The sequence below is a fragment of the Sturnus vulgaris genome, chromosome 6 (assembly GCF_052056855.1).
Source record: "Sturnus vulgaris isolate bStuVul1 chromosome 6, bStuVul1.hap1, whole genome shotgun sequence".
In the NCBI taxonomy this organism is placed as follows: Eukaryota; Metazoa; Chordata; class Aves; order Passeriformes; family Sturnidae; genus Sturnus; species Sturnus vulgaris.
In genome coordinates, this window is record NC_142248.1 from 1,800,482 (window position 1) to 1,809,908 (window position 9,427).

The 9,427-nt window shown below is 52.7% G+C and overlaps 1 protein-coding gene across 1 annotated transcript; it reads right to left on the reverse strand.

Annotated features, from left to right (window-relative positions):
- Window positions 1–3,431: 3,431 nt before the first annotated feature.
- SYT8 (synaptotagmin 8) lies at window positions 3,432–6,583 on the reverse strand. Its single transcript, XM_014892668.2, has 8 exons — window positions 6,481–6,583; window positions 5,959–6,116; window positions 5,718–5,813; window positions 5,319–5,486; window positions 4,958–5,125; window positions 4,648–4,765; window positions 4,152–4,285; window positions 3,432–4,063 (listed from the first exon to the last, which is right to left on the reverse strand). The coding sequence occupies exons 1-8, from the start codon at window positions 6,581–6,583 to the stop codon at window positions 3,830–3,832; spliced, it is 1,179 nt and encodes a 392-aa protein (XP_014748154.2). The 3' UTR covers window positions 3,432–3,829.
- Between the last annotated feature and the right edge of the window lie 2,844 nt (window positions 6,584–9,427).

The window sequence follows — 9,427 nt, forward strand, 5'->3', positions numbered from 1 at the left end:
ATGGAGAAATGAGAAGTCTGTTTTTTCCAGGTCTGCCCACAAAGTTCAAATTGGAACTTTGGGAAGCACCTCTGTGCACCCATTATTATTCCTGTTTCTCAGAGTGGACTGTCTAGGGCTTCTACCAGCCCCTTCCTGCCCATGGCAGGGCAAGGTGCATTGAGATGTAAAGTGGTCCAAACAATATTTCTGTATCCAGAAGCAAAGCAAGCCCAGCCTGGGGAAAGAACAGATACAAGAGCCACTCCAGCAGTCAGAGTAGGGGAAAGGGGCTGAGAAAAGGGAGGAGGAAAAAGGGGGAGAAAAGGGTAGAGGAAAGAGGATATAAAAAGGTAACTAGGGATAAGGATCCAGGAGCTGGCACTTTTAAAAAATAATCCCATGCATGACAAAAGTACACATTTTGCCCATAAAACTGCAAGGCATAAAGATGCTAGCTAAGGAATATTTATAAAGCAGGCATGTTTGTTCCTAGTGAGAAGAGCTTAGATGCTCTCCAGCTCTCAAAATCTCTAAGACTAGCCAAAAAATCTGTGGCTGGATGACAGCCAGCCCATACCCAGGCCGAACGATGACAACTCATAATCATTTTTGTCTCACTGCAGACGACTGGTGACAAGCACATATGAGGCTCAGCCTTCTCCTTGTGCAGCCCTCCCATTTTATTTCCTTGAGTGCAGAGACAAATAACAAAAAAAATACTGAATGAGGGAATAATTCACTTTGGGAGGGAGTTCTGGAGGTCAGAAGTCTTGGATCTGGATGTAAATAATTGAGATTATAAATCTTAATAATAAACAAACGTCTCAATTTTCGGTGTTTCTTGTCTCTTTTAACAGACCTGTGCTTGGCCCAAGCCCTGCTTTTTGCCTTGCCACTGACCTGCAAAGCTGCAAATTAAATGCAGAGAGACAAACTCCCCATCCACCTCCTGCCTTCTTGAAAAAGGCACTGAGACACCCACATGGCTACCAAGGGGCTGTGCAGCCATGGGAACGGGCTTGCACAGCATCGCTGCTTTCTCTCCCTCTTGAACACTGGCTCCATCTCCAGAAGAAGAAATCTTGGCTGGTGAGGCTCTAATGGGGGCCACAGAGCAGATGACACAGCCCAGAGCACGTACTGCCCTGCCCTCTAGATGCAGGCACGGGAATCCAGCACAGGCACAAGCTGAGGAGGAGCTGGGAGTTTTCCCCATCCTTTACAGTCTCTTCTTGTGGCATCTTCCACCCTCCAAGTGCAGGAGGAGCATTGGTGAGGCAGAAGATGCTCAGACATCTGGCTTTGATGGATGAGGGACAGCCAGCCCCGCCAAGGCCACAGGGAGGTGAAAAGGAGATGGCTTGCACACGAGACAGGGCTGTCTGCCTTCCTGCAAACAGGCTGCCGAGCAGGCTGTGTTCATTTGGGGTGAAATAAGGCATGAAATGAAGCCCACATCCACCAGCCCTGCTTCAAACAGCTGCCAGCAGATTCTAAGAGGATCCTGCCAGGGGAGGACAGCGCTCAAAGCCGTGCTGTAAGCACACAAGGCTTACTGAGAAGGAGAAATGATGACGGGGGGGAAAGCAGCCTTGGCAGTGCATTAAAAACTGGAGCTGGGTGGAGAACATCCCCACCTGCTCGCCTCTCCCTCCTGAACAAACAACTCGGTTTGCTGAGTTTTACTGCACAAAGGCTCGCTCCAGGTTGCCCAGAGCCAGCTCAGCTGGGTGCTCACTCCCACGTTCCCTGGCCTTTCCCCTGAAAGCACCATGGGCTTCCCTCTCCAGCTCTGCTCACCCAGCACTGAGCAAGGCCAAAGCTGGAGAGGGAAGGGGCAGGCACTGGTATGGGGAGTAACTTTTCTCAAGAGGGGGCTGTCTCTGCACTTCCTTCAATTGCATCTCTTTTGGGACTAATAGGCACATACTTTTGTGCCCAGCCCCATAAATTATGTAGTGAAGCTCAAGGCTATGACTTCAAAATAGACGGACTGGAAAAAGCATACATACACACAAAAATAAGAACTGCCTGTTCCAAACCTCCAAAAGCCCTTTCTCAATGCTGCATGGCCCTAAATCACCTCAACAGCATCACCAAAAACCAACTTGACAATAGATTTTGAACCTCAAGCCCAATTCAGAGATGTTCCCTTTTGCACAGCCTGTTCTAATCTGATTCTAAAGTTGAGACTGAAGGCTGAGGCTTTAAAACATTCCTTTACAAGTCTTTCTCAGGTGACTGATTTCCTCCTCCATCTCATTAGTGGTTGCCAGCAGATGCTGTTTCCCCAGCAGAAGCCACACTTCACTTGTTACAGTCATCTCAAAACCACCCTGTCATTTCTCCCCTCCTCACAGCCACAGCGAAGCCTGGAGAATATTCATCAGGAGGCAGACACAGCAGCAGCTTTTTATGGTTAAACTCAGGTCATTAATCTCTATCGAGACTTTTCATAATCTTCCTCAGCTTCGTGTTTGTTTAACTCTTGGATAGTCGCTCTGTGGAGCTCTGGGTAATCACAGATTAACTGCTTTTTAATATTAATAGCTTTCCATTAATGTGCCAGGCTCTCTCCCCTCCAGAGCCCAGGCAATAGCTATTAGCACTGTGCCTGCAGCTCCCTGTGGTGCAAAGGACTTTTGTCTTTAGGCCCAAAGTTCCACAGCATGAGCCCAGATCTTGTGTTCTGTGGCTGCTTTGTAGCAGAAGCACTTTAGAAAAGGAGCAATTCCCTCTTCCTCTAGCCCAGTGCAGGGAGCTTCCTCCTGCAGATGGCTCAGAGAAGCTGCTCTGGAGTCACCCCAAATTGCAGCATATTCAAGGGCATGTAGGGGCACCACTCCCATGCCCTCATCCTTCCAGGAGAGATCTTTACTCATGTAGCCCCCACACCAAGGCCCCACAAAGCAGGGTGGGGCAGGACATGTGGCCACACAAAGCCTCCCAGATTAAACATGAAACCTGCCCAGAAGTGACGTGAGGGCTGCAAGCCAGCCTTTACCAGGGTGGTGTGATCACAGTGTGAAAGCAAGAGCCTCAGCCCCTCCACCCTGGCAGGACTCCAGGTGCCAGAGGTGCAAACCTTGCTGTACCATTGCTGTAGGACCACGTGAGGTGAATGGAGCTGACACTGTGCATCTTCATCTGTGTGGTCCATGGGGATGGTCACTGGTGAGTCCAAGAGCCTGAGCCACATTTTAATGTGCACAAATCATCATGGGCTGAGAATGGGCTAAGTGTGAAGCCACATTGCTTTTCATTTAACCTCTAGCCAGGACAGAACACACATTGCAGAGGCACTAAATAGCTAGTCTGACATCTCCAACACTTTCCTCATCCACATGTATTCCTTCTCTCAAGCCTCTTACATTCTTCAATACCTTGGTCTTGTTTAAAATCCTTCACAGGACACATGAAGCCTTTCCAGGAACACACTTCTTGCCAAGTTATTCACAACTAAAGAAACTTTCTACCCAGGCCACTGGCACGTTAACCCTCTGCTTTATAAATACTAATGGACTCTGTTTTGCATGAGCCTGAAGCTCTGAGTATTTCCCCCACCCCCCGAGCCCATGAGCAGTTGGGATGAGCTGGCTCCTGCATCCATACCATCACCTCTAGCACCCTCTGCTCCACGTCCTTGTCCTGGAATGCTGAGCTGCCCTGCCCCAGGCATTAAACAGAGCATGAGTTGCACCAGCAGCCAGATCATCTCTTGGCCAGAAGGAGTCCCAGTCCTCTCTTTGCTGACAATGAGCTGGGACCAACATGCCTAGAGCTTGCTGAGCAGAAGCTCCTCCACAAGCCCACCATCCTGCTCCCTGGGTGGAGAAGGAGACCCCCACTATCTGGAGTGCAGGGGCAGCTTGAGGTGGGACTTCAGTCCCAGGGCTTTGTCCACCACCTCTGGGGGCTGCAGGATGTGCCACTGGGCGAGGGGCCGGCGTGGGTTGGACAGCATGTCGGACCAGTGCCGCAGCTGGTTGCCTGTGGCTCGGCAGCCCAGGAAGAGTTTGCCGATGGGCTCATTCTTGGTCACTTTGTCATGATCCCAGACAGAGATGACCACGTCCACATTCTGGAGGGGACACAAGAAAGAGGGTCAGTAGGAAGGGGTTTGCTGCAGTGGGGACCTGCTCAGCCCTGGGCACCTCAGGGAAACCCACCTGGATCTGACTGAAAGGCACCTCAAAAACAAACACCTCGTTGAAGTAAGGGCTTAAGGTGTTTTTCTTCACACTTGTCCTTTTTTTCTTCCATTTCTTTCTGTTCAGTATGAGATGCACCTTGACAAAAGGATCTGAAGAGAGAGAGGGCACACCTGGCACAAGTGACAGTTTTTGACTGAAGAACTCAGCCACAAAACAGCTTTCCTGAGCCATTCCCAAGGAGACCATGGCATCCCACTTGTCACTCCTCATAGTGAGACAACCACCTCAGAGCTCACTTCCTCCCTGTACAATTCAGCCATGACATCTCCTCCTGGGAGATACCTCCAGCACTGCCCAAAGCTGGAGTGTCTGTGCTGGGGGAGTCTGGGAGTCAGCCAAGGGCTGAATATGTGGCAGCAGGAAGCAGGTCTTAACACCAAGAGTTTTTAAAGCATTGCAGCTCTTGATGCCACTCCTGAGGAAGGTCTGAGCACAGGTAGCCCCTACTGACCTGAGAGTCCATTAGAGTCCATCCGCTTCAGCTGCTTGGCTTCCAGGATGAGCACTGTCAGCTTGCCAGTGCTGGGGACGTAGCGCAGCGAGAAGCAGATCTCACCCAGATGCTCTTCCTGATGGAGACATGCCAGTAATTAGCACCAGCCAGAGCAGCCAGCTCACCTGAGGCTGGAATACCAGTCTGGCCCCAGGTTTCCTGAGTTTCCCCAACTCTCATGCTTGCCCCTAAGGGCTTGCTTCTTGGGGTGGTGGAAGCCAAGCAAGAGCACATCCCTCCCAGCAGTTTCCCAGCCACCAGGACCAACCTCCACTTTACTGGCCACCGCCAGGTCACTCCACTGCTCGATGACATGCTGCAGGTTGACACTGGCCAGGGGCAGCCGCACCTCACCAATGATGTCATGCTTGGCAAAGCGGTTGAAGTCATAGATCTGCATCACCAGTGTGGATTCAGACACCTCAGCCTGGGGTACCTGCAGGGGAGGACCCAAAAGCCTGGACTCACTCGTCAGTGGCAGCCCTGCCCCATGAGGGTATTCCTCTCTCACATTTCCCAGTTCTGATTGCACAAGCATCTCCCTGTCTGGAGAGGTTTTTGCCCAGGGAGCAGTGTCTATGCCACACGGTTTATGGGACAAAGAAAACATCATTGGCTTTGCTTAGTACCTGGAAAGTGAAGCTCTCGTTGAAGATGGGGTTCAGGGTCTTGCGGTAAACCTTGGTCTCATATCTCTTCCTCATATCAGACGTTAGGTAGACAATCACATATGGGTCAGACGTGCCACCACTGTCCATGGCCTTCAGCTCAACCGCCTGCTTCACACCAACCTTCAGCTGGAGAGGAGTGAGGCACAAGGTCACTGGGTGGAGGAGATGGGGTCAGCCAGCTGGGGGCTCCGTGGGAAATGAGGGCAACAGTGAGGAACGCCTTCACACCATGCAGGCATGAGAGCTGGGGGGCTGCAGGCAGGTGGGAGAGGGTGCATCCACCCCAGTGGGCAGCAAAGAGTGACCATGCAAGAGCATGGCTTTTCCCTGCTGTGCCACGGCCACGAGCATCCCCACCTCCTGTATGCGGAAGTTGTACTCCAGGGAGTACTGCAGCTTTCCTCGCCGCTTCTGCTCTACTTCCCACTCCAAGTCCTCCATCTCAGGCTGGACCTGTGGCAGAGAGCAACAGTACCCTCAGGATGCATTCAGCCGTGTCCCTGCCATGCCGTGCTCCCACCATCCCTGGGGCTGGGCAGTGCAGCAGCAAACCCCTCAGGGAGGAGGGAGGTGGGATTGAGGGGAAGTCAGGACGCACAAGGTTGGTCGTGGTGGAGTTGTTGACGGCACACAGGCCGATCCTCTCCTTCTTCTTGGGCTTCTTCTTGCTGCAGCAGCACTTGACAATGCAGATGAGGAAGAGGAGGAGGAGAACAGCCCCTGCCACAGCCACGGTGATGAGTGCCCATTTGGGTACTGGTGCAATGTTCAGGGCGCAGAGTTGGATAAAAGAGTTAAAACCAAGCAAAACACACAGAGCACATTTAAACCCCTTCCTGGTGGTTCAGCATTAAGGAGTTGTACTTTCAAAATTGCCCCTAGAATGCTGGACAGGCCCCATGCAGGGAGACTGTGACTGAAGACCATTCCCCAAACAGGTAGCAAAGATACCCTTTGCTCCTGAAGCAGCATGGTACCACTCTGCAGTAATCCCACCCTGGTGGAGCCTACTAGGAAATGGAATTTGAAGGGAGGGTGAAGTGAATATAAAACCTCAGAGTCCAGCAGCCCCAGCAGATAACACTGCCTGGGAGAGGAGGGCAAGAGACTCAGTACTCACATGGAATCCAGCTAAGCCAGCTGTCCAGGGAGCCTGGCCAAGCCGTGGTGGTGATGCTGGTGCGTGGGGAGGCCGTAGTGCCCTTTCTGCCTGCCACTGCCATGGCTAATCTGGGGTGACCTGGGAACAGAGGCAAAATTAACAGGGTGGGGATTTCCTCTCCGGTAGCACGTGTGCTGCCTGTAGCCCAGGGCTCTAATGAGAGCAAACACAATTAAAATATAGAGCTCAGGGTAAGTGATTAGAGCTTGGCCACATTGACAATGAGATGTGAAATGGAGCGGGAGGGAGCGCTGGCAGGGAGGGCTCTGTGCCAGCCAGCCCCTCCCATACAGCCTTCTCCTTCATATCCTTGCAAGTCTGCCTGCTGAAAGGGAGAGACTGGGGGGTCCAGGGCGTTTTGAGAAGAGGAATCACTTGGCTATAGGGGACAAAAACCAAGAGCTGTTTTGTGCTGACTCCTCCCTGGCCAGACAGAGGGAGCTGAAGGGTTTGCTCAGCTCCAGGAATGGCCCATCATCAGCTACCACCCCTTTCTGGCTATTTCCCCTCTTGTCGCAGGGCTGAGGAGTGGTAATGTTGGCACAGGTCTGGTGCCCTCGCTGCTGGTGGCAGTGCTGCCACCAGGCTGGGGCCACACCAGCTCGGAAACTTTCCATGAGCTCGGCCTGTGCACGTGGCAACGCTGACACAGCCTGAGGGAAGGCTTCAAATTCAAAGCAGGATGGTTTTACAGCATTGCTTTCCCCATGGCAAAGTTCTTATTCTAGCACGAACGCTTCCTCATAGCCAAATTCCTTCCGCGTCACCGGGACAGGTGTGCCCGGGGCCGTGCTGTGCGGTGAGCCGACCTGCAGCCACCACGGCACGGGTGGCACCAGCCCCGCTGCCCAGGCTGGCAGGATGTGCCTGTTGCTGCCCCAGATTCCTGCCCTGCCTTCTGGTGGGTCCCTGCTCAAGCAGCCAACTCCACCTTGCTCTGCCAAGGTACTCCTTGCACTGGGATCTTGCTGCAGAGGAGGAAACCACATCTGCACTTCCCTTCATTGAGCCAGCAAGAATCCTTTCTTTTTCCAGCAGTGTGCTTTGCTGCATGTTGGCATAGGGCTGGAGAGACATGGGAATTGCTGTCATCCCTGCAGCATCATTGCTGGTACAAGGTGCAGGTTAAATGACTTGTCCAGGGCCACCTGGGATTTCTGTGTCATTGGGCACCCAAAGCATCGCTCGGGTATTTTAGAGGTGCCAGGCTGCAGCTTTGGAGTGAAGGGTGGACAGGACAGCACAGGTGAGCAGGCACCCACCCACCACAGAATCAGGAGTGCCAGTACTTTTTGCCTGCCACAGGCTGTGTCACATTAGTCTAACACTGACCCTGGTTTAAAAGAAAACCTTTATCCCAACCCTGAAGAATGAACTGAGCCACCACTTTGGGAACAATGGAAACAGCCCTGCTGAGGTCTGCCACAGGAGACAGAGTCTCAGTGGGCAGTCTGCTAGGAGCATCGAGCATCCATGTTCCTTAAAAAGGGGCTGGGGGAACCCTGACTCTCGTTCCCACCCTGTGTTGACTGGGTTCCCAAATCCAGACTTACCGACAAGTATCCTTCCCAGCGTCAGTCTCCCCTCCCTGCTGCACAGACTCCAGTCAAGCCACCACATGTAGCAGGGCCATGCTGTGGGCTGAGATGGGACCCCACCTCACTGCAGCCGAGGGTGCAGAAGGGATGGTGGCTGCAGTGCACAGCTGAAACAGGAAAGTCTGCTTTGCCAGCTCAGGAACCGGGTGGCCCCAGCAGCTCCGCCAGCCCCACCTCGCCGCTGACCCAAGCAGTGTTCACGCAGGCGAAAAGCCAGCAGGGAACTCCCTGCTGGACCAGGAAGCAAAACCTGCCCTCCTGCCTGCAAGAAGCTGGAGGGCATTGCTCCATGCACTGGGAAATTCACTTCTCCAAGTTACCTCTGCAACAATGCTGGGCTGGACTGTGTGGCTGCAGGCACTGAGCACAAGGGAATGGACACTTCCAAGGGGATGGGTGCTTGACTGCATCCATCCTTGGTGAGCTCTGCAGTTGGGAAGCCCAGCTCCTTGGCTCACAGGGCATGCACTGTGTGAGGGCCTGCTAAACGTGTGTGAGGATGAGCAGGAATGCACTGCTGCAACACAGCAGGGAGGACGGACAGGACGAGGGGATACTGCTTGGGTGGTTTCATCCTCCAGTGCCAACAGAAGCACCAGGCACACAGCCAGGAGCAATTTCACAGGGTTCCATTGCATTAAATTTATGCTCATAAATTGCCAATTCAGCAAAGTCTGCCCTAAACTTGCCTTAGTGCCACGTAGACTTGGGGCAGTGTCAGAAGCAGGGAGCAATACTGCAAAACTGCCAGTGTCTAATGGCTGATGTAGTGATGGGAGGAGATGCCCCAGAAACCAGACCTGTCCCAGCTCTGCCCCACCACCCTGACTCATCAGTCCTTCCAGATTTTCATATGGCCACCAAGGCATTGCCATAGCGGGTGCCTAGCCACAGGAGAGGGGCTGGGGCTGCCCCCTCAGCCACCCAAAAAACAGCCACACTCACAAGGGGCCTTGCACTTCTGCTGCTCAGAGAAGCGCCATCTCCAGGAGCAGGAGATGCAGGAATGATGCTGCAGGAATGATGCTGCAGCAAACCTCTGGGGGAATTTTTTGCTCTAAACTGGAAGGCCAAAGCAATGCACAAGAGAAATGCATTATGGGGATGGGGGAATAGGGAATATTAAAATCCTCCAGGGAGAGGGGGTCTGCATATGCACACTAAAAGCTGAGCATATAAAAGTAGCCTTTTCAATAGCTAAAAGAAAAGAGATTCAGATCTTAGGAAGAAATTCTTTACTCAGAGGGTAATGAGGCACTGGAACACGTTGCCCAGAGAAGTTGTGGCCTCATTCCTGGAAGAGTTGA

Bases quoted from the DNA above. Each gene is read 5' to 3' on its own strand.
- SYT8 (XM_014892668.2), bottom strand. From the start codon at position 6,583: ATGGCAGTGGCAGGCAGAAAGGGCACTACGGCCTCCCCACGCACCAGC. The intron at 5,814-5,958 runs GTGCGTCCTGAC...TCTCTGCCACAG, and splicing joins ACTCCACCACGACCAACCTT to GTCCAGCCTGAGATGGAGGA. The intron at 5,487-5,717 runs GTGGGGATGCTC...ACTCCTCTCCAG, and splicing joins ACAACTTCCGCATACAGGAG to CTGAAGGTTGGTGTGAAGCA.